Source organism: Crocodylus siamensis, chromosome 3 (genome assembly GCF_052110815.1).
Source record: "Crocodylus siamensis isolate JL-2025a chromosome 3, ASM5211081v1, whole genome shotgun sequence".
Classification (NCBI taxonomy): Eukaryota; Metazoa; Chordata; order Crocodylia; family Crocodylidae; genus Crocodylus; species Crocodylus siamensis.
This window is the reverse complement of record NC_143397.1, coordinates 181,232,642-181,256,874: the sequence shown is the minus strand read 5'-3', so window position 1 is coordinate 181,256,874 and position 24,233 is coordinate 181,232,642. Positions and strand designations below refer to the sequence as shown.

The 24,233-nt window shown below is 40.6% G+C and overlaps 1 protein-coding gene across 1 annotated transcript; it reads right to left on the bottom strand.

The window, feature by feature from the left end:
* Positions 1–1,286: 1,286 nt before the first annotated feature.
* Positions 1,287–24,233, bottom strand: MEP1B (meprin A subunit beta). The gene is made up of 16 exons (XM_090037694.1): positions 24,206–24,233; positions 24,097–24,115; positions 23,862–23,941; positions 23,716–23,759; positions 22,855–22,860; positions 22,206–22,278; positions 20,940–21,057; positions 16,783–16,961; positions 14,484–14,702; positions 12,437–12,589; positions 11,147–11,362; positions 6,406–6,876; positions 5,523–5,705; positions 4,634–4,886; positions 3,228–3,438; positions 1,287–1,298 (listed from the first exon to the last, which is right to left on the bottom strand). Exons 1-16 carry the CDS (start codon positions 24,231–24,233, stop codon positions 1,287–1,289), a joined length of 2,265 nt encoding a protein of 754 aa, XP_089893820.1.

The following is a 24,233-nucleotide window of genomic DNA, read 5'->3' as shown; positions in this document are numbered from 1 at the left end:
TTCTGTGGTAAGGATGGGATTTCTGCGTGAGATGGGGAGTGAAAGGGAAGAAAAGAGAGAGAAAATCCCTTTTTTCCCTTTAAAAATTCTTAAATTGTTTTACCTGGATAGACGAGACAAAAACTGGAGAAGCTGCTGGGATTATATCTGTGACAGATGCTTTTGGCATCTGGATAGTTTTTGAAATTCATATCTGTGTCAGCATTCAGTATCCACCCTCAGAAGAAATATGTAACTGAGCAGGATTGGAGAAACATGTACCAAATGCATAAGCCATTCAAATGTTGCATTTTATCAACATGAAGTTATCCACTTCCCAGCAAGCATATCTCTGTCGTACCAGTGCCAGAGGTACTCTTAAAATGCAATGTGGGGGCTAGGTGAATTAAGTTTACAACATTTAAGAAAATGAAGGATACTCGTTACTGCTACAGTTAGATGAAAGCCTTTTCACCTGAGCAGAAATGGATGAGCTCCAGTGCTGGCAGACTGTAAGAAAGTTGCACAATTTGAGTTGCTATAGTAGTGAGGAAGAATAAGACCAGTAGGCTCAAAATGAACAAACTACCTGAGCCATAAAGAAGATAATAATGGGTTCTAGGCCATGCAGACAATGAACATGGGGACTGAATAAGCAATGAAGGCTACCTCTACTGCCTTCCTTATTTTTATCCTCTATTTAAGACAAATATGTATTTGCTATTAGTCCTTTAAGTTTTTTTTTTTAAATATACACGCTTTATTATTAAACCATTCTCTCATTCTTCTCAGTTGGTAAAAAAAATACATTATAGGAAGCAATTGTTTAAAGTTTGTATCCTAAGTTGAAATACTAGCCACAGAGTGAGATAAACACCGGGTCTGTATTTATAAAAGAGGTCAACTAATCTGAGAGGCAGAGGGATGAACAAAATTGAGACTTTAAAAATTGTCACCTTAATCCTCAGAATATGCATGTAAAGAAAAACACTCGTCCATTGCGTTAGAACATGAATGGAACTGGTGCCAGCAACAGACTTGTCAGGTTGGGTATATTCTGTTTATTGAATAAAGAGCAGAGTTACTTGGATACATGGTGGTGTAGGCTTAAAGTAAATAAAATGTTGGTCTGTGTAAAAGTAGGCAATGGAGACTAATACAAAAATATACGTTTGTATCTTGATACTAAAAACACAGCATTTAGAGGCAGAATGTGCTAATTTCTCATTCCCTCATCAAACTTGAGTGCATCTCAGTCTTTGGCTCAAAGGTTTTTTAAAAAAAAATGTTTGTCAAGAACGTGATCCTCAATGCCCAATCTAGGGAGACAAAGCAGTAGTTTAATTTTATACGCGAACATATTCATAGACACCCGTACAGACCAGCTGGTAGCTGGCATTTCTATTTCTGGTACTCTTGTCCCTTGGGAAAAGCCCTTGGCTAGGAACCTCTAGAGAGAATGGTGTATGGCACTTTTCCCTGAAGGCTCCATGAAGGCCACTGTTCCTCCCCTTGTTCCTCTTCTATTTCTGATCTTCCTCTGCTTATACAATCCTATAAGAAAACTAGGCTCCAAAGTCTGCAAAAACTGTCACAGGAGCTGAAGACTGGGAGTGAATTCCTGGGTCACTGGATCCAGTCCCCTGCTATCACAGGAACTACTTCTTAGTAAGATGGAAAACCCAGTCTGGCTGACTGTCCTTAAGCAGACTTCACTATGTAGATAAAAAAATCAAGCCTATCTTAATTCAGTACATCTTTTTCATATTCAAATAGACTTGCATGGAACCCAGCAACATACCACTGCCATGATTACATGCCTAAATCAACCTATTTTGGACACTTCATTAGCATAGGCATAGTACACAGATTTTATTCAAAATGGTGTTTTATTTCTCATTCTTTATAAACTTTAGCGTGATGACTTAGATGAAGGAAATCAGGAGAAATTGTTGTGCAATTGAGGCTTTCAGTTGACTTGAGTGATTGAAAGAGTCTACCTTGTTGGATTTTTTTGGGGTGGAGGATTTTTTTTCAATATTTTCAGAAAGTTGTTCTCTGTTAAATGAAGAAAATATCTCATATCAGATTAGCAAACAACCAGAATTTGAATTAATCTCAGTCAATTAAAAAAGGGATCTACTTTATTTAAAAAACAAAACCAATAGTAATTTTCAACAAAAGCAATAAACCATGGTATGACTTGAGTAGGTGAAGTCCTGAAGCACTGAAGATTAAGGCAGAGTAAAATATGGAAGTATGTTGTTTGGAAGACCTGTAGCTTCCTACTACAGTTCATTTCTTTCACAAGGTTATTCTCATATCTTAGTACAACTAGTGAGATGAATTATGTCTTTGGTCTGTTCCAAGATTTTCCCTTGATCAGGTTTGAGTACCAAATGTTCTTAATGTAGGACTGCATCTGTATAACTTTCTGCTTGGAGAAAGATGCCAGGGTCTCTGCTTTACTCAAGGCTCAGCCCAATGCCTTATGATTCAGTTAACTCTTTTTAAAACCATGTTAACTCAATCTTCCTTTAATTTGTTTGGATTATCCTTTTAACCTATATTACCTTCTCTGCAAAAAGAATGATGGCTGGATTGGGAAGCTGGTCTTCCTTCTATACAAACACTCAGGTGTTGTAAGAGGTACTCTTCATAAAAAATGTAGTGGCATAACTAAGGCAGGGTCAACAAGCCTGGCACCAACAGGGGTGGGAGGGGTAAAAAACAGCTTTTCCCTCAACCGCATGATTTTGATCATGACCACATCAGCTGTGGCAACCAGAAGTCATCCCTGTGTGTAGGAGCCACCCCAGGTACCTGGCTGCATTGTTATGCTACTGATGAAACAGGAAATGAAATGTGTTTTCAACATATAAATTTGAAGGCAGATGGGGACAATTAAATAGCGTGTATGTACTCGCACAGTTCATATGAGCAGTCATTACTGGATTCAAGTACAGCCTTTAGATAACAGTGATACTTAGGGTGCAGGAGAAGGAATGTGTCAAACAATTGATAACGCTCCGCATTATTTGGGAAATTAGAGACGTTCATTTTGAATATTTAAAATATTCAGTAAGAGTTCTCTGGCATCCTTGTTCCCTGAAATTTATTTTGTTCCTATTCATCTAAGTCGACTCTTCCAAAAGTAATTAACAATATTTGCTTGTTTGGCATGTACTTTTTTAACCAAAAGGCATTTAGAATACTTCTAAATCTTAACACTGGAGCTAAATACTTACATTTTCTAAATTTAGGTTGTGCAGGGCTTCCTCATTTTGCCGGCTTCTATGGTATTTTCTTTTAATGCACTGTGTGCTTATAATTGTAATGATTAGCATAACGACAAAAACAGCAACAGTTGAAGCAACAGCGACTACCATATTCTGTCGAGTTGAGCCTTTCTTTTCACACCTTTTCCCCATGTACCACCAGTCGTCACCTACTGGACATCTATGAAGAAAGAACTACAGTCATGCAATATCAAATAAAATCCTAGGAAAATAAAGCTTAGTATATTTGAATGATTCTCTATTAGTATAGCATATACAGCAGGTACTCCTGAACGCTTAATTTACCAGTGCTGAATACAGTATGCTGTTGGCCTTATTTTATTTACTTATTGCAAAAAGGCTACACTGTTGGTTCATGCTCAGCATATGGTCCATTATAACCCCCAGGTTGCTTTCTCCAGCCCTTCACCCTAGCCAGTAATTCTGCTTCTCGCATTCATGTCTGTGATAGGTCCATCCCAAAGGCAGGCCTTTGCATTTGTCCTTTTGGAACTGAACTCAATTTCTGCTTTACCTCCATTAGCATTTTATGCCCAAATGAGGTACATTGTGGATTTTTGAAGAGGTAACCATTTAATTTTTACAATGCTGCTCAATTTGGTGAAATATAGTTTAACTGAATTTTACAGGTGTGTATTTTCTTGTATCCCCTACACCCCCAAATAAGGCCAGCACCTTATTTTTGGAAGGTGGAATGAAAAGAAAAAAATCTTTCTTTTAAAATACTGCTAAGTGTTTTCACAGGGAAAACACAGGTAGCTGCAGTAAAGGGAGTGCAAAAATCCACAGCTGCTCTGTTAACTCTCCAAATGCAGAACACAGCAGACACTGCTGATTGTCTACTAACTTAAGAGGAGCCAGGTAGTTCGGCTTCAGCAGGATCAGGCCTTCAGCTTGCTCGTTAGGTGGTGCTGGCTGAGCCAAATTGACTGGCCCCTCTTCTGAAGTGGGGTTGGCCCTCAGATGCCCCAACAGGCACCGCTAGCTCAAGAAGAGCGACTGCCCAGCTCAAGAAGAGACCCTGCAGCCTGGCTCCCACGTGATTGTGTCCTCTGCTTCCTGCATTTCCTCCTGAAGACACGCATGCCAATTTCCAGTAGCAAATTTTTGAGGAAAATGTACGTCATATACAAGTAAACAAGGTACTTCAAAATAGTAGAAGATCTAGAAGAGCCATGTTGCCAAACCGGGTTATAAACTTACACTCCTGGAGCTGGTGCTTGAAAATTACTTTAATTGACTAAAACCTCCATCAGAGAAAATATACATTTAATTTATTTTACTTAATAGTCTCTACTAAAATGTCTTCTTTCCTGATTATAACATTCATCTTCAGGTTAAATGAAGTCAGTTACCTGCACAGTGGTATTTCAGCAACAGTAATGCAGATGCCATCATTTTCACAGCTGTCCCTTTTACATGCATTGGGAGCACTTGTCTCTGGTGTTTTTGGTGGGGTTGTGCTCACTGTAGTTTGTCGGGTGGTAGTTCGCCGAGTGGTAGTTCGCCGGGTGGTAGTTCGCCGAGTGGTGGTAGGGGTGCTTATGGTCGTATTGCCAGCAGTGGAGTTTGGAAGATTTGGTTCAGTTGATATCAGATGCGTTATATCTAAAGAAGACAAGAGACATGATGCTTTTACGCTATCCTACATTTTCTCTCTCTTTTTTTTTTTAATGGAGAGGCTGGTCTTTTTTTTTTTTAACTCTGACTTTCTGTAAATGGACATAAGGATTAGCTATGCTAAAATGTGAATACACACAGCTAAAAGCTTTGTATTAATAATTAATTCTAAAAGTAAACAGCAAAGAAGTGCTGGCCATAAAATATCCAAAGCAGTTTTTAGTTGGAATAAACAATATGTAACCTGTGCTTTTGGTGGTGTGAAATGAAATTCCCAGGATATTCTTTAAGTGTTTACTTTCAAATCTTTTGAAACAGCAAAGTGGTTTATTTATACATTTTTATTTAGGCCTGACATCATATCATGTAGTTAAATTTTAGCCTCCTCATGAGAAAAGCAGGATTATATAGTGGATATATCTATCTGCATATTTAGTCCGCAATATGAATGATTTTAAATATGTGAACTGATCTATTAGCTCAGATTACTTATGTATAAAGTTAGCCAAATTCAAATATAGTTGCAGAATTAGGGCCTTATTTGGTTCTAAAAATAAGCCATGCTGCCTATTTATTGCATCATGAAGTAATGAAGTATTATAAATACCCTTGATGCTTACATACCTTCTATTGTTGAAAGAATGTAAACATCATCTCCTTTTATAAAGTCACGGCTTCTAAGCCTTTGATGAGTTAGAAATCCACTAGTTCCACTTCCTGGACCTCTTATGAACTCAGTTCCATTAGCGAATTTAGCTGGTGATCCTACTTTGTCTGGTCTGTCCCAGAAAAGAGATGTTAATGAACCTGAAGAGTGGGGTAGGAAAGAAAAACTCTTTTAAAACACTTTCTTTTAAAAGGTGAACTTTGAAACGAGTAGTTTTGGGTAAAAGGGAGATAAATATTTCCATTTGGAGATTAGATTTGACCCTAACATTCCCTTCACTGTGGGGCTCAGTTATTGACAACCCTCTTAGCTGGTATTACTGCATGCCCACATAAAAGGTGTCAACTCGGCATTTCTCCATTTAAGAGTCCTGGAAAGCTACCTTCTCATAGGCAGGCATAAAATCTGTGCTATACATGAGATAAAAGGAATCTGCAGAGCAGATGCTTCTGCTTCTGCCCAAACATATCACCTTTGAAACCCAAAACTCCCCTGTCTGATGCACATAATTTCCATTGGCCACCGCTTCCCACCATTGGATCAAACCTGCTGATATAAACAGGCAAAACTCTATTGAAGTAAATTCATCTGCACCGTTTTTAAACCAGTCTGTGTGTGCTGAACTTCTGCTCTGTTACAGGGATAGACTGGTTTCATGTGCTGAACTTCTGTTCTGGTACAGGTATAAACTGGTTTCCGCTCACTTATACTGGTAAAAATATTATGTCTGTACCTGGCCCACAATGAATCAAATCCATTGTTTGTTTTTCTCCATTCTTCCTAAAAGCCAGAAAATGCATTGTGTAAATGAGACAGATTATTCACCTGGTTTTAACTAACCTGATAATAATTTAGATGGGTCCGTTGTTACACTTTTTTGATTTGACATCCGTTGACGAATATCTGGGTGTTGGTCCAATAGGATCATAGTAGCTTGTTGCCATGCACAAGGCCATGCCAGTTGATCATCATTTGCCCCAGAGATCAAGTGCAAATAAATAGCCAAGTTATGTGAGTTGTTGCTGGTGCCATTCACATATAAACCAATCTGAAAGGCATATCCTTTACTAGAATAAAAAGGTGGACTGTATATTATTCCCATTTCCCCTTCAGGGCTTGTATTGAGCAGATGCGTAAAATTTCTAATATGCCAGACGTGGTGGGGACACTGTGTTTCTGACAGGTTAATATCATCAATAGAGAGGCCTCCAAATGATAAACCTGTTCCTTTTATGCCTTCAAATATAATCCGGAACTGACTTGTGACATTCAAAGAAATGTGGTACAGCTGCCAGTAATTCACAGGTGAACCTGAAAAAGAACAATCTGGTATTCTAAGGTAGCAAACAGTGCAGTCAGATATTGTACAGAATGAAGGATCTGTTATAACCAGGGATCCAGGTTTTCCATTTTCCATGGAAAAATGGAGGGAAACATAGATTTCCCCTTTTGCCACTTGAGGCACCCCCTGGAAAATTCTAGCTCTTAGTTTTTGACTATGGAAAAATAACAGACCAGCTTTTCTGTTGCAAAGAATTCAGAAAGACCAAAACAAGTCAAAATATTTTTAGCACCATGGATTCCTATCTGAAATATTTGGGTTTTCCTTGGGAGAAAGGGACGTGGTAGTGGGGGTCTACTATAGACTGCCACACCAGGAGGATGAGTTAAACCTGGAATTCTCCAGACAGCTCTCAGAGGCCGTATGGTCAAGGGACATGGTTGTCATGGGTGCCCTAAACTACCTTAACATCTGCTGGGAGAAGCAGTCAGCCACATGTAACTGCTCATGTAGATTTTTAACCTGCACACAGGACCTTCACCTAACTCAGGAGGTATATGGTCCTACTAGGGGAAACGCCTTTCTGGACTTGGTGCTAGCTACAGGGAATGACCTGGTGGGGGATCTACAGGTACAAGGTAACCTAGGGGATAGTGACCATCAGTTGATTGAGTTCACTATCCAGCATAGGGTGGGAAAAGTAACCAGCAGGACAGAAGTGCTAGACTTCAGAAAGGCTAACTTCAACGTGTTAAGGAGATTAGTTACTGGGGCATTGAAGATCAAGAGCATTAGCGAAATGGGAGTCCAGGAAGGGCGGTCGTTTCTCAAGGGAGCAATCCTTCAGGCGCAGAAGGAGACAATCCCATTGCACACAGAAGGGGGCAAAGGGGCCAAGAAACCCTCTTGGCTTAACAGGAAAATCCAGGAAAGCCTAGGGGCAAAGAAAGGCATACAGGCTGTGGAAGCAGGGGGTTGCTACCAAGGAGGAGTATACCACCTTGGATCACACTTGCAGGGAGTCAGTTAGGAAGGCCAAAGCAGCAATGGAGATCAGGCTAGCAACAAAAATTAAAGACAACAAACATCCTTCTTCAGGTGTACAGGGAGCAAAAAGAAGGTGCAGCGTAACATAGGACCCCTACAAGACAGGCAAGGGCAATTGGTGACAAATAGGAGGGACAAAGCTGAACTCTTCAGTGAGTTGCTTTGCCTCTGTATTCCTGAACACGGATCAAGACAAATCTCCCAATTGCATTATAGATAGGCACAGAAGGAACACCAGTCTACCAGCAGTCAACATTGACCTAGTAAAGGGACACTTGGAGGGGCTGAATGTGTTTTAAGTTAGCAGGCCTAGATGCTCTTCATCCAAGGGCGCTGAAGGAATTGGCCAGTGTCATAGCAGAGCCATTGCCACGGCTGTTTGAGCACTTGTGGTGCTCAGTTCAGGTCCCGGAGGACTGGAAAAAGGGCCAATGTGGTCCCTATTTTCAAAAAGGGGAGGAAGGAGGATCTGGGTAATTATAGGTTGGTTAGTCTCACCTCTATCCTTGGGAAAACCTTTGAAAAAATTATCAAGGATCACATTTGTGGGAGCCCAGCAGGAAAATCAATGCTGAAGGGCAACCAGCACAGGTTCATAGCAGGTAGATCCTGCCCAACTAACCTTGTTTCTTTTTATGACCAGGTCACAAAATGCTTAGATGCAGGACTCGAGATAGATGTCATCTACTTGGATTTTAAGAAGACCTTTGATAAAGTATCTCATCCTATTCCCATAAAACAAACTGAGCAGCTGTGACATAGATGATTACATAGTCAAGTGGGTGGCAAATGGGCTTAAGGGTTGCACCCGCAGAGTGGTAGTTGATAAGTTGGTATCAACCTGGAAGGACGTGGGCAGTGGGGTCCCCTAAGAGTCGGTCCTTGGATGTGTGCTATTCAGCGTCTTTATCAGCAACTTGGATGAGGGTATGGAGACCACTTTGCCCAAATTCACGGATAACATGAAATTATGGGGCAAAGTTAACACACTAATGGGAAGGGATTGAATCCAGGTGGACCTGGACAGGTTGGAAAAGTGGGCAGAAAAGAATAGGATGCAGTTCAACAAAGACAAGTACAAAGTACTGCATCTAGGGAAAGAGACTCGGCAACACACCTATAGGCTAGGGGATGACCTCCTTAGCAGCACAGCAGCAGAAAGGGATCTCTTGGAGTCAACCATGACTCTGATGAATATGAGCTGCCGGTGTGATGCTAACTACATTCTATCATGCATTAACAGGTGCATCGCGAACAGGTCCAGGGAGGTGATACTTCCCTTCTATGCAGCATTGGTCAGGCCACAGTTGGAGTTGTGCATCCAGTTCTGGGCACCAAGCTTCAAGAGGGATGTGGATAACCTTGAAAGGGTCCAGAGGAGGGCCACTTGTCTGGCTAGGCCTGCAGGTAAGGCCGTACAAGGAGAGACTGAGGGACCTGGATATCTTCAGCCTCCACAAGAGAAGGCTGACAGGGGATCTTGTTGCTGTTTACAAATTCATCAGGGAGAAGGGAGGGGCAGCAAGAAATTGGAGATGCTCTGTTTACCAAGGGCACCCCTTGAAATAACTAGGAACAATGGCTACAAACTGACAGACAGCAAATTTAGGTTGGACATCAGGAAGAACTTCTTTATGGTAAGGGTTGCCAGAATCTGGAATGGGCTTCCAAGGGAGGTGGTGCTCCAAAAGATACAGATCATTTGGAGATAGGGGCCGCACCCAGAGGGTGGTAGTGGATGGGTTCTTCTCGACCTGGAAGGACGTGGGCAGTGGGGTTCCGCAGGGCTTGGTCCTCGGGCCCGCACTGTTCAACATCTTCATCAGTGACTTGGATGAGGGGGTAGAAAGCACCCTGTTCAAGTTTGCTGATGACACTAAGATGTGGGGGGATGTGGGTGCACTAGAAGGGTGCAATAGGCTACAAGCTGACCTTGACAGGTTGCAACGGTGGGCGGATGAGAATAGGATGGGGTTTAACACTGATAAGTGCAAGGTGTTGCACATGGGGAGGAAGAACCGGCACCACACTTACAGGTTGGGGAACTCCCCTCTTGCCAGCACGGAGACGGAAAAGGATCTTGGAGTCGTCATTGACTCCACGATGAACATGGGCCAGCAGTGTGGGGAGGCAGTCAAGAAGGCCAACCGTACCCTGTCATGCATCCACAGATGCATCTTGAGCAGGTGCAGGGAGGTGATCCTCCCCCTCTATGCGGCACTGGTCAGGCCGCAGCTGGAGTACTGCGTCCAGTTCTGGGCGCCACACTTCAAGAGGGACGTGGACGATATGGAAAGAGTCCAGAGGAGGGCCACTCGTATGATCAGGGGTCAGCAGGGCAGGTCTTATGAGGAGAGGCTACGGGACCTGAACCTGTTTAGCCTCCACAAGAGAAGGTTAAGGGGGGACCTTGTGGCCTGCTACAAACTGGTCAGGGGGGGATCAGCAGGTATTGGGGGAGTCCCTGTTCCCCCGTGCGCTGCCAGGAGTGACCAGGAATAACAGTCACAAGCTGGCGGAGGGTAGGTTTAGATTAGATACTAGGAGGCGCTACTTCACAGTCAGGGCGGCTAGGGCCTGGAACCGGCTTGCAGGGGAAGTGGTGCAGGCTCCTAGCCTGGGGATTTTTAAAAGGAAGTTAGATGAGCACCTTGCCGGGGTCATCTGACCCCAGTGCTCTTTCCTGCCAAGGCAGGGGGTCGGACTAGATGATCTTCCTAGGTCCCTTCCGACTCTAGCTACTATGAAACTATGAAACTAGGGGATAGGACAAGAAGTAACAGGTAATTCAGGTTGATAGGGAAAATGTTCTAATTATAAAAGTAGGTAAACTATAAAGTTTACTATGAAAATGCATATTAATTCAGATTACATAGTGAGGTTTTGGAATATGTAGTTGGTAGATTTTAAATGCAGGTTAGTTAGACCAACATTTTGCTGGGGCGGTTTACACAGGGATGTTCTGAGTGGGTGGCTGAACTATGTGACTTGCTAGGATCCTTTTCTGTCCTATTTTGCTACAACCATAAGCTCTTTAGTTGCCCATAGACATGGGATAAGAATAAGTCAGATGACATAATTGATTGTATGATAGGAAAATGATTGGCTATGTTTCCATCAAATATTATCTTATTATATAAATAATATAAGTAAATATATAAAAATATCAGAAAAATGTTATTTTACTGCAGTATGCTTTTCCCTGCCAGACACTAGAATACACACATTTTAAAAAGGGATTTTATTCCATACCTTTTATCTCTTCAATGAGTCTTAAAGTGCCATTGGGATGGGCTGAAGTATACTCCCTTACCAAGATGTTCAGCTGATCACTTTCGTGACCGCTGTTGTAATAGTAGAATTGCAAGCACTGAAAACCTCGTTTGGGATATAGAATTCGGCTCTCCAGAATGGCTTTGTTTCTCGCATTGCCAGTGCTGGTACTAAAATGCATGAAGTAGCCAGTGTCTGCCAAAAATGCATGAGGAATGGGGAAGAAAAAGAAAGAAATTTTTTCTCCTGTTACATTTTTATTACTTTTGCTTAAGAAAAAAAAGCAGATTGTTATGGGCAAAGATTAGCCTTATAAATCACCTGTGTACCCACGTGACCTAACATTTACCCCCCCCTTCTCTCTTTCCTCTCTCTTCTTTCTCCTTTTTCCTCTCTTTCTCCCTTTATCTTTTCTCTCTCCCTTTTTCTTCCCTGCTTCCTTCCTCTCTCTTCCCCACTCCCCGCCCCTGCTGGATGTGGTTATCTTTGCTTGTGAAGGGACTAAAAACACGTTTGCTTAGTATTACATCATAGTGGTAGGATGATGTAGTAGTAGTCCTCACCCAGAGGACTCAGCCAAGTTGGGACTCATTGTATTGGGCTCCATACAAACATATCTTTAATGACAATCGCTGCCCAGAGATGTTACAGGGGATGAAGAATTTAAAGAGATTTTTTTTCTCCAGAGTTAGCTATTTGCCTCATTTGGCACTGTCTTGCTTATCTATGCACCATTGTGTGGTGTCTTCTGGTTTAGCTATTTGCCTAGCACCAATATTTTGCTGCTGACATCCTGCCTGGCTTGTTGAGCCCAGACTCAAGACATCTGCTGTAATAGGCTCAAAAAATAATTGGTTTCAAGTAGATTGTTTACCCAATCATAATAATGCATATTCACAAATATCAGCCGTTTCAAAAGGACTTCTGGCAAACCAGTTTCCAGTTAGAGTAGATGTATCTTTTATACCTCAACTACCACAGCTTGTAAATGTAGTTCTGAAGTAGGTTAGAACATCTTGCATAGTTTTCTTGTTTTTTTATTATACTGAAGAACAGAAAAAGCTTAGATGAACTAGTACCTTCAACTTGTTTTAAGCATCTGCAGCAAAAACACTAGATTTCCCTAATGCTTTTATGTTGCTTGGTTAAAAATTTAACTGTAACTCAATTGTCAGCAAGTAAACTCTGAACATGGTCAAAGTTAAAGTCAGCGAATGTGTCTTTGCAGAAACCCTTTCAAAAGAGATAAGAGTAGCTCTTGCCTGTTACCTGCACATTGTCCCATGTTGGTATGATCAGTAGTTGGTCCAGCAGAAACCTGAGACAAATGCTGCCAGTCAGTATTATCTTCTGAACTTTGAATCATGCCACACACATTTGCAAGTTCAAAGCTACATGTGTCCATGAAGGTTAGTGAAGAGGCTACAAGATACAAGTAATTGAGTCCAGTCATTTAACGCCAGTCTCAGAATATTAAGAAATGTAGGCCCTATGTTGTGTGCACTCCAATCGCATTGGAGTTGTGCCTGGAGCTGGTATGACTGGGCCATTAACAAGCTAGTAAAAAGACATGACAGACTTGGTGATGAAACTGGTGAATCCATAGCTTGGGCTCTTTGAATGACAAAGAGAGTTAAGTCACTTCATCATACCTGGGAAGTGTGTTAATCACAGACTGCGGTTTCTTGGGTATTCTATTGCTATTCTAAAATAAGCAATTATTTACAAAAAATCATAATGGCCCAGATCCTCTAATTCTTACTCAGTTAAAAAGCCTGTGAACGTGCCTTTCCCAGTCTTCTATGTCTTCAAGGCTAGCAGCATGATCACAGTTTTTATGAAGGGTTTCCTGATACCAGGATGCAACTAAGCATGGTATATATAACTGCTTTGAATAATCCATGATTTAGTTGGGATTTTAAAAAGGTAACAGCACATCTGTCATGGAAGGTATTTCAACATTTATGGTTGTATCAATCCAGAGAAGTTGTAAAGGTTTCATCTTCCATATAAAAATAAATTGAGTGAATGTACAACATACATTTTAATGCTAAATGTTAAGCTGACTATGAAGGAAAGAACAGGGCAAAGTTATGGCTCTATCTAAGCAAGGGGAGAAACTGAGAAAAAAATCCTGCTCTTATTTAAATCAGTAGCAAAGTTCCCATTGACTTCAGTAAGGTCAAGGTTTCTCTTATTGAGTAAATATGGGTGGAGATAAGAGTAAAGGATAGAAAATGGCATCTTCTTGGTGGAAAAAAAGCATAGAATGTGGGGAAAAGACAAGGAAGAAAGGTACCTAAAATTTACAGAAAGGGGAAAGTTAAGGGTTGCAGAAGGTATGGGGAGGGACTCAATAATCTAAAGATATCCTTAAGTGTAAACTCATGTTTAAGATCTAACTGATGGCAAGTAATTCACGCTCTTAAAGTTTGGTAAGCATGTACTAACCTGGGACTTAATTGAGCAGTAGGATTATTTACCAGGATCTTGTATTTATAAAATACAGTGTTTCAAAATACACCTACAATTCTAGATCCTCCAAACTATAAAATCATCTTTAAAGCATAATTGTGACTTTGCTTATAGATGCATTAATCTCTGCTTCTAGACTTACGAGAACACCAAAAAGTTCTAGTTGATCTGTATGTCAGTGCACAGTCATTTGATTGGTTATCCAGTCCACTACTGAAGACTTTTAATCCTATTTGATCATGACTTTATTCTCTAATCCTTGTTTTCACTCATCTTCTTGAGGTGCTGGCCAAACACTATTACTGGATTAGACTGGTTTTAGAGGAGGGAAGACTAAAAACAATACAAAAAAGCAGATTACACTGAAAGTACCACTCATGATTTAATCTGACACCAAGCATGCTGTAACCTGATTCTGAGAGGTAAGAGCAAAGCAAGGACAGATACAAGGAACTGCTGAGATGTTAGTTTTCCTACAATGCCTACAGCAACAGCTGGGGAATCAAAAAAAACCCCCCATGTACAGGACAATTCATTTAAAACAAGCACTCACAGAAAAACAAGCTGCCTACCATAAGTAGTCTTTAACAAAAGGTCAAGTAAAATTGCAGAGGAAGCTTTGCATTGCCTCTTACACAGCTGGATATCTGTAGGACTGCTCTTTTATTTCTAGCTGCCTTTGGTGCTTATCATTATGTCTAGTGTTCTTAGCATTTTTTTAAGTGTTAGCTTCTCATTTACCTGTGCCTGGGTGAGTCCAATCTGAGTTAAACTCTCTCACCTTCTTCCAAGTAACAGACAAAAGATGGTAAAGGAACTCAAAAGTAGTAGAGAAACTTACTACAGTTGTACAGTTGATTCAGCTTCCGGAGATCATAATCACTGAAATCCATTCGTTGACCAATCACATCCATGAAATCTGGTATGTTAGTTAAAATGGTTGCTTCCGTTCCATTCTGGAAGGCATTTTTACTATAATGCATCACAGAAGTGAAATCATAAGGAGTATTCAAGAAATCTGATGTTTTATCATCGTATGTATTGAAATTGTGTTCTTTACCTGAGGAGGGAAGGAAAGATTATTGGTTGCCTAGGATAACACAAGTCATTGACACTTAGTGTGTACATTAAACTTAAATTTTAAAATTTTAATATAATCTTGGATATAACCTTTAAGATTTCTAGAACTAATTCACAGATTTTTAAGACCAAGAGGAACCATTTTGATCATCTAGGCTCTGATCTCCTATATAATACAGGATATGGAATGTTTTCACATTATTTTAGTATCAATTTATATTCCCTATGCAAAGTGTCGCATACCTTTCAAAAAGATGTTCATTCTTGATTTAAAGAGTTCTCGTACTGGAGGGTATACCACATGTCTAGGTAAGATGTTCTGAAGATTAATTACACTTACCATGTTGAAAAGTTGTGCATTACTGTAGTTCTGGTCTGTGTTTATTTAGCTTTAGCTTTGAGCCACTGAGACTTAATATGACTCTGTTTGCTGGGTAAACAGAGAACATTTCTTTGCCATCCTAAATAGTGTGTTAATAGTAGGTAAACAGAAATGGGATGAAATTCAGTAGTACAAAAAAAGCAGTCATGGACTTAGGGTCTAATACCAAAATCTTCTGCTATAAGCTGGAAACTCATCGGTTGAAAATGACCAACTGGTGGATGGAGGACCTAGGTGTTAGAATAGGGTCAGTCCTAAAGTGACTTAGGTAGTCTAATTAATGATAACATCAACGTTTTCCATGCTTCTGGCCTTAGCTGGTTGTCACAATGGGCCAGGAAAGATTTTTTTTTTTCCCCTTCCTGTTCTTTTTCCTGTTCCCTTCCTGTTGTGGGTTTGGTTTTGTTTTGGGGTGGGGGGGTGTTGCCTTCCTCAGAAACATTGGATGTTGGCCACAGCCAAAACTGGGGCTCTTGAAGGGTGAGCCAGTATTCCTGCCAAGACTAAAATCCAGTTGTCCCTGGCTAGAGGGTCTTGCCCCTCCATTCAGGGTCAGATGGATTACTATATTTGGGATCAGGAAGAAATTTGAGTCTATGGTTAGAATAGTAGGGACTGTGAGAGGTTTTGCTTTTCTCTGTTAGCAGGGGGTGAGGCCCTCTTCCTTGGATCTCTCAAGCATATCTTAACAGCCCTTGCAACAGCAAGACACTGGCTCCCATTGTCCCCCCTACTTTACCTGTGGCTGGTTAGGGTGCTATGTCATGTGGCTGAGTGACAGGGTTGAATGTGTAGTTTTAGTAATAGGTTACACAATAATTTGTATAGGATGGTTTGGATGGGGATGATCCTGCTTCAGGCAGGGGTTGGATTAAGTGATTTCCAAAGGTCCCTTTCAGCTCTACTTTTCTATGACTTCACTATGTATTAGTCAAAATATTTTCTAAAGAGACAGAGAAGTACTACTGCTACAGTACCAGGCCCTGGTGAGACCTCATCTGAAATACTTTGTACAGTGTCTGGTCACACAATTGAAAGTAGAACAGGAACAGAGTAGGGCCTATTAAGAGGAGCAAGTAAACAGAGAGTCTGCCTTACCTAACCAAGCTTGTTTTATTTAGTCTAGCAGTGTATGATTGATGTTTATAAATACTTCTGGGGTGTAAACACTTCGGAAGGAAAAGAGGAATTTAAACAAAAGGATGACAATATTGGCATAAGAACAAATGGGTATAACTTGGCTATGAATATATTTATGCTGGAAACTAGAAGAAGGATCCAAGGTCTCACAACAATCAGATTCTGGAAGAGCTTTCCAGGGGGAGTGGTGGGAGCAATAAACCTAGCTGCTTTTAGAAGGTAGCCTGAACACGTTATTTAAGAGATTATGTAACATGGTCCCCATGATAGCAGAAAACTGGACTCAGTGACCAAGAAGATTCCTTGTAGTCCTATGTTCTTCTGAAGCATCTGAGAACCATGTGGAATAGATGATGATAAGAATTATTGATGTCTATTACATAAATGAGATTGCTTAAATGAGACCTTTCTGAATGTTTGACTGAAAGATAGGATGAGGTAAAAAGAATCATATCTGTAAATATTTACTGTAGCTGAATGAGGTATTTCCCAGTCAAAACTTATAATGAGAGGAATGCAAAGGAGAATTAGTACTTACCAGTACGAATTCTGTCCCACATAATTGTAACATAATCATTCCTATCAGATCGTGATTGCTCGTGCCAGAACCCCAGCGCATGAAGGAACTCATGCTGAACAGTCCCAATTCTGTCACAGTTGGCTCCGATTGAGAGCTGCTGCTTCCCTTGCCTGCGGTTTCCTATTGACGACCAGCATCTAATAATAAAATTAAATGCAAGACAGGTACATGAAATGCATAACTGATCACCCCCAAAGTAATGCTTTTTATCAGTTTACTCCTCTAAAAGATACATTTTTAATTTAAGAGCTTCACAGTTTAATTAATTAGTTACACAGAGAGCACTTCCTATATGGCTCCATGTACACATCACTGTATGGCGACATAGCGCATCGCTATGGCGAGGTAGGGCAACGTGTAGACATGCCCTAAGTGTATGTACTGACAGTTCTTTTTTCTTTATATTTAACTCTGTAGTAATAGAGCTGAAGCTATTTCCTCATATCAATCCCCTTTTTTTTTTTTTGGTTTATTTCTTTAATATAAAAATGTCACCATGCTGATGACAAGAGGTGGCTGTGACTTCATCGAGAAAAAAACACTTCAAAGGCCCACAAAAACATTGATGCCTCTTGGTGGCAAACTTAAAAAAAAAAAAAAAAAATCAGACCACTCAATTATTGGTCTAAGTGTATGTATTTCTCAAAGAGTTTAGTTGCTGGCAGAAGATGCCAAGATTGATAACTGAGAGCGGATAGTATGTCTTGACTCTGTTTCTGCAACTGCTAAGAGATAAGGTCCTGCCTTGTCCAACCAAATAAATGCGAGATCTTCTCAGAATCTCAGCATGCATCCTACCAATATTTCTTGAAATTGATGCTAATGAACCTATCTCTGTGGTCCATGAAGCCCTGCAAAACCAGGGGATGGAACCAACCAAAGGCATAACAATTTGTCTAATGCAGTTTGGCAACTCCATTTGCTGGAAGCCAGCTCTTATTTTAGGCACATTCTTTATACTGACAACCCCCAAGAAAACAACTTGCAAAATGACATCATAAACCTCTATCACAGTTTCACTGATTTGCCAACACTAAATTAAACCAGTCAGTTATGGAGCTATAACAGACTGGAGTAGCCAGTTTGCTGACAGAGACAGAAGCACTTTTTTGTACATATATATAATTCTCAAAGGCTTCCCAGCATCTCTGTGAATGATGGCATTATAAACAGTTGGGCAGCAGTCAGAAGGAATCCCTCCAAGAGATCCACGGTTCTGATCACCCCTAGCCAATGAACAGAACTGAACAACGTGCCGTGCTGACAAACCTGTGTGTGACAGTGGGCTTAAATAGCTTCTGTCCTGGGGGTCAAGAAGGAAAGACAAGTTGTCCCACAGTGCATGACAAATCAATTCCTTGAACAACTCTTCTCCATGCAGCACCAGGGAACCTCAGATAGGCCTCCCATAAATCCTGGCACTTCACGCGCGGAGGTGAGAAACCAGGGTATATTATATAAAACAGTCCTGTAAGGGGTAGGGCAGTTTGGCTGCTTCAAGCTTGCAGGCCACTTACCCCAGTGTCAAATATGTAACTATGTAGATATACTTTGAGCTGACCAATTCGTTTTACTGGAGGATGAGCAGCAAACATGTAGCAAACATTTTATTTGATTACTGACTTCATTCAAGTTTAAAAGTATAACCATCCTAAACATGATGGATTTCATATCCCACTACTAATCTTTGGAGACACCTATTTCTCCACCTGTCAATGTACCTTAGAGGAGAAGAGAAATGTGTTTAGAGAAGTTGTTTATTGACTTTCTTCTAGGGTGATTAACTTTTATGAATCTGACTGGCATTCCCATGGACTGAGTGCTGCAACCCTTTAGACTAAGATCTTGTTAGCATATAGATATAGGAGACCTGACTGAAACAAACTTATGATGAGCAAAGTGAAAACAAACAAGTCTGACTCATTTTACCCTCTACCATGATATTAGAACATGGGAATAGAGTGAAATTAAAAGAAAGGAAATGTGGAAATTTGGGCATGTCAAAGTCAACCTATTGAGGTCTGACTGCTACTCTAGAAGGCCGTAAAGTCAAACATTGTAGCTGAACTTTCAAAATGATGACCATTACAAATATTATTGATAAGCTCTTTAAATTAATGAATAGAGAGGGGTAGTTAGCCATATTAGTCTAAAGTTAGGCAAAAGGCAGGGTAATTAATACGGTAATCACATTAGTTGCATTAGGAATTTGCAAGGAAGGAATTTCTCCTTAAGCAAAGAGTAGTAGCACAGCTAAACAATCAAGGCAAGCTATTTTATTACAACAGACAGACCTATGATCTTGTTTGCTGAGGCAAATACTTCTCTAAGGGTAAAAATTGATATTGGATTTCTCCTGGGACAAAGCATTTTATCTTAGAATGCGAGGCTATAAATAGATGTCATGTTTATCTCAGGATAATCCATTTTATCCCAGGTCAAAGTCCAAACATTCAGACATCTGTGTCCATCATCCTGGGATAAATCCTAAAAAAAAAATCACTGGATAAGAAATACTAACAGTTTATCCTCAGACATCACACGGTATGTCTAAATGGTTATCCTGGGATTGCATTATTGATTCAATGACAGAAAAGCAGCAGTGCTTACTACACCCTTATTTGAAGGGTGATGCATGTAGATGCCAATCCTGGAATATTTGTGTTCTGGGACAGACACAGACACAACTTGTCCAGTGGCAAAACAACATCTGTTCATAGCCCTACCAACATACCTGTGAAGTATCTAATGTAACACTTTTTCCTAGGATGATCTCTGTTAGTTGTCATTTATTTCAGGTGCCAGCTATGTGTAAAAAGGGCTATGACATTCCCAGGTTTGCACCTGTCACGTTTGAGGCAGTTCTGATCGATCCATCTCTTTTTACTCAACTAAAGGTAAGAAGTGGAGCCTAATGCTGAAGCCCATTAAATACCATTGCCGAAAGTGGGCTATTCCTACTCGGACATAATTCCTGCTGGATTCCTCTTGAGTTTTGTCTGAGCATGAACTGCAGGATTTAGTTCTATTGGCTTCGTACAGACATTTGGGGAGATTAGGGGGAGCTTAGGTTGAGTTAAAAATGGCCACCTGATCTAAGGTAAGTCAGGATGGCGGTGGCTAGCAGGAAGGTGCTTGGGGGGATTGGGAGCCAGGCGGGTTCTGTGGGATGATTGGGGGGGGAGTGTGGGGTCCATGGAGGGGATCGGGGAACAAATAGGGTCTGTGGGACACTTGAGGTATCGGGGGGGGGGCAGGCAAGGCATCTATAGGGGGATGAGGGGCAGGTGTGGTCCATGGGAGGGACTGGTGGAGCAGCCAGGGTCCAGAAGGAATTGGGGAAATGGGAGGGTCAGGTAACATCCATGGTGGAGAATGGGGAATCATGGTGGCAAGAGGGGTCTGCAGAAGAATTGGGGCAAATGGGGTCCACAGGGAGGCTTAAGGAATTGGGGGCTAGTGGGGTTTGCAGGGATGGATTGGGGGGGCAAATGGGGTTGCTGGGATCAAGGAGGGTTTGGCAGGATTGGGGGGCTCACAGGGTCTATAGGGGGGATGGGAGGCAAAGGTAAGTAGGAGCCCAGCAGAGGGGGAAAGAGGAGGAATAGCAGCATAGAGGGGAGAGGGGACTGCATAGGTAATAGGGGGCAGACAGAAGCTATGGCTCCAGCTCTGGCTCTGACCCAATCCCAGGTTGGGGCCACGGCTGCAGCAGCAGCCTGTTCCCCATTGCCTGGTACTCAACTGTATGGTGAAGGGCTTTTGCCTCCATGTTAAATCCTAAGAAAAACACCTTGTCTTCTAATTCAGTAAATACAGTGTTTCCAAAGGCCAATCAGAAAAAATGATTTCATTCAGATATTTTTCACCATCAAAGAACAACTTTCTCTCTAAGAATTCAGTCATATACTCATTGTACAACTCTCATTAGGTCTCATGTTTTCAAAGAAGTATATGAAGTAAACATTTCCAGGTTCATATTAAGTTTTGGACAATTATAAGTTTCAATAAAATTTGAGAAAAGATAAGGTAAAGACTTGTATTCAGTATTCTCTTTTTGGAAACATCTTGCCACAATCAAATGCAATGAGAAATCATCACGTTTGTCCCCTTACCCACTTCCCTTGAACACTGATATGTAATTCTCTTCACCTTCCCAAGGTTTGAAGTCAATACAGCTTTTCAGTCGATACTGTTCAAATGCCTTGAGGATAACTCCCTTGGCATTCATTTCTGTATGGAAAACAAAGAACATTCTTACTAATATAGCACCAAACTGAGGTCCATATAAGTTTGTATATGGATTTCCTTTGTCAAACTTGTATTAAAATCACTGGGAGTCCTGCCAGATTAAGGACCAAAAAATACTAAGGATTCTAAGAATCAAACCTTTGGAAAACTATAGTCTCTTTTCCTATGCGTAGCTTAGGGGTGATTCTTAGGGTAAAAACATATATCATGTTTGAGTCAGTTCTGATTAATCCAAGTCAAGACCTGGTAGTGGCATAGCCCTTTACACATACAACTTGTCCCTGAAATTAATAGTAATTAGCTTGAATTAGCTGGGATTGTCGCAAGAAAAAAGTGTTATCTCAGGCTAAAAACAGATGCGAAGGTTTATCCTGGGTCAGATTGTCCCAGGCTTTAACTCGCATCAAAACAGTCAGTACAGTCGCATCAAAACAGTACAGTCATTTAACTCGCATCAAAACAGTACAGTCATTTACAACCAGTTTTTGTTTTGTGCAGTTTTTGTGGCAATTTTCTTGAATTAGCTCAGATTGTCCTAGAGAAAAAGTGGGACTATGGGTTTGTACTTCTATATGTTCTCAAGGTAAAAAGCTTTGTCTTGGGAGAAATCTGAAATCTGTTTTTAGTCTCAGATACGTCACAGGTACTTAACATGGGGCATATATATAGCAAGAGCATGTATTATTTGTAAGTTGCTCTCAACTCTCATGCATCTCTGTGGGGTTTATCTGAGCAAGCACCAAATAAAAACTGTAAGGATTTCAGTTTCCTTCCAAAGCAAACTGAGGGTTTGGGTTACAGACACCACCCAGGAATTGTTCCAGCTCTGAATATTAACATGTTTGGGTCATTTCCTCTAAGAGACTTGCTTGGCTTAAACCCCTTCAGATGTTAATAACCAAATAATTCTAAGTCAAAACTAGACTGAACAAATGGAAATTAATATTTCCTAAATAAAAAAAAGATCCCCAGTTCCTTTTTCTTTTTATATAATGTTACACATTAGACCCATCTGTTCAAAAACAAACTGGAATTTAAAACTGGTGTTGTTTTCAACCAAAACAGGTGACAGACAGACAGATAGGCACACACATGCATACACACACACTGTTCAAAGGAAAATACTGTACCCAGGCTATCCTCAAGGACATATGGGATAGTGAGGGGCCACCTATACTGGTCACCAATAATGGAGTTTCGTTCCTGTAAGTGTGAAAAAACATAAATACAAAATGTTCACTAAGGAATGATACTTGAGTTAGAAGTAAAAGAGTTTAGTAGATCAATACTGCAGTATAAGTCATAGGTCCTACAAAATGGTGCAATGTATGTGACAAATAATTCTGGGAGCTCAAACTATGGGGAAGATGGTTCAGCAGTCTAGGTCTCAGTTTGGAAATGTCTTGACTTCCCAGAACCAGAGCCTTATCTCAACAGTTTCTGCCCAGGCCTTAAATCTTTCCTGAGGTAGCCCAGCTAAATTTCCTATAGTATGCAAGCTCCAAGCTTTCCGATAAGACACAGAAATCTGAAGTACTGCTTGCTTGGCATTAACTTTCACAATGCCTGGCCTTTCTTCATTATATTGCAAAAGTCAATGACACCGTTTTCATTTTAGATTTTATGTTAGACAATGCCCCATCTAATACGATCTCTCCCTCAAAACGGTTCCATTCCAAATTTGTTCTAGTGTCATTAACCAGATCTTCCTTTACACTTCACTGATGCACGAAATGGGACACTCTGAGACGCTCCATTTTGCCCTTTACTCTGTGGCACCTGCAGCTGTTCCTGAGTTTGGGTCTCAGCTGAGTGGTCCAGAGAGTGGGAGCAGGAATGAGAGGAGAACTGAGCATAGGAAAGGACTGGGAGTTCTGGTCTGAGCTGACGCAGGCGACAAGGGATGGGAAGCAGGTAGTTATTCATCACTACTTAGAATAAACATATGTCCCACTTTCATCAGGACACTGCTGTTTTAAACGCTTGTCCCAAGTGTCCCTCTAAAAATGCCATGGCCATCCTAAGTAGTAATGAATGCTCACCTACTTCTAGTAAAGGCAAGAGCAAAGTCTTGTTGACTTCAAGGGAACCAGGTGCAGGCTATGTTCAAAGGATTCCCCCAGGGCTTTCTGAGATATAATGCATGATATACATGTAATTTTCAGTTTATTAGATGAGTGAGGTAGTCATTAAGGATCTACTTTCACAGAACTTTCAGTAGGGCTAATTACATGAGGAAGAAGGATTTGCAACATTGATCTGCAACTTACAGAAGTTGACAATACATAATGTGCAGATAGATGAGGCATATCTCAGCCAGACCTGTCTGCATGTGACTGATGCTGCTGATACTCTGGTAAGTACAAATATAAGTCACAGTAAAGAAAATAAGAAGCTAATTATCATCTACTGGCTGACTTGTTTTCACTCTGGATAATGTTTCTGCAATTTTACCAAGACTCTCATTCTCTACAACATTTTGTACAGATCCATCCCTAGACAGTTTCATTTCATTGTTCTATTAACAACCTTTACTGTTAGTGCAAAGAGGGTGGGCTAATCATTTTCAGATCAGGAGTATTTTTATATTGCAAAAGTCAATGGCACCACTCTCATTTTAGATTTTACATTAGAACTTACCCCATCTAACACGATATCTCCCTCAAACAGGTTCAGTCCTAAAGCTGAAAAGGAGGAACTGATTAATACCCACACAACGTAGTAATCTCCCAGACTCGCAATGACATTTAAAAAATATTTACAAGACTAAGTAAAAAAAAAATCACCTTCATTGATGTCAAAGATATCCTGATCAATTCCACCATCTACATCTATTTTGGAAAAATAAAAGACAAATGAGATAGGACTTTAGCCCTGGTTATTATCTTCACAAAGTGTGAAAATTAATGCAATAACAGTAACAGTAATTATAAATCTGTGTCTGTCCCATTTATGTTTATGAGCAGCTGTTTTTGTTGGCTGCTTTCAGTGCATACAAATAGAACTCTAAACAGTACTCACCAAATGTCTCTGAAGTAGGCTGGAAGAAAAAAAGATGATAAGATGAGGATGCATGAAAGGAAATGCTATTAATATTCCTCTTTTAATAAGAATAATGTGCTAAACTCACAGCATTTACTGCTGGCCACCTTTGGCAT

What these genes read in the sequence shown, in the direction of transcription:
- MEP1B (XM_090037694.1), bottom strand. Translation starts at nt 24,233, where the DNA reads ATGCCAAAGGTGGCCAGCAGTAAATGCT. An exon ending in TATCTTTGACATCAATGAAG is followed by an intron (nt 23,760 to 23,861) that starts GTGATTTTTTTT and finishes CCTCCTTTTCAG; the next exon opens with CTTTAGGACTGAACCTGTTT. An exon ending in ACTCATTGAAGAGATAAAAG is followed by an intron (nt 6,877 to 11,146) that starts GTATGGAATAAA and finishes GTTCTTTTTCAG; the next exon opens with GTTCACCTGTGAATTACTGG.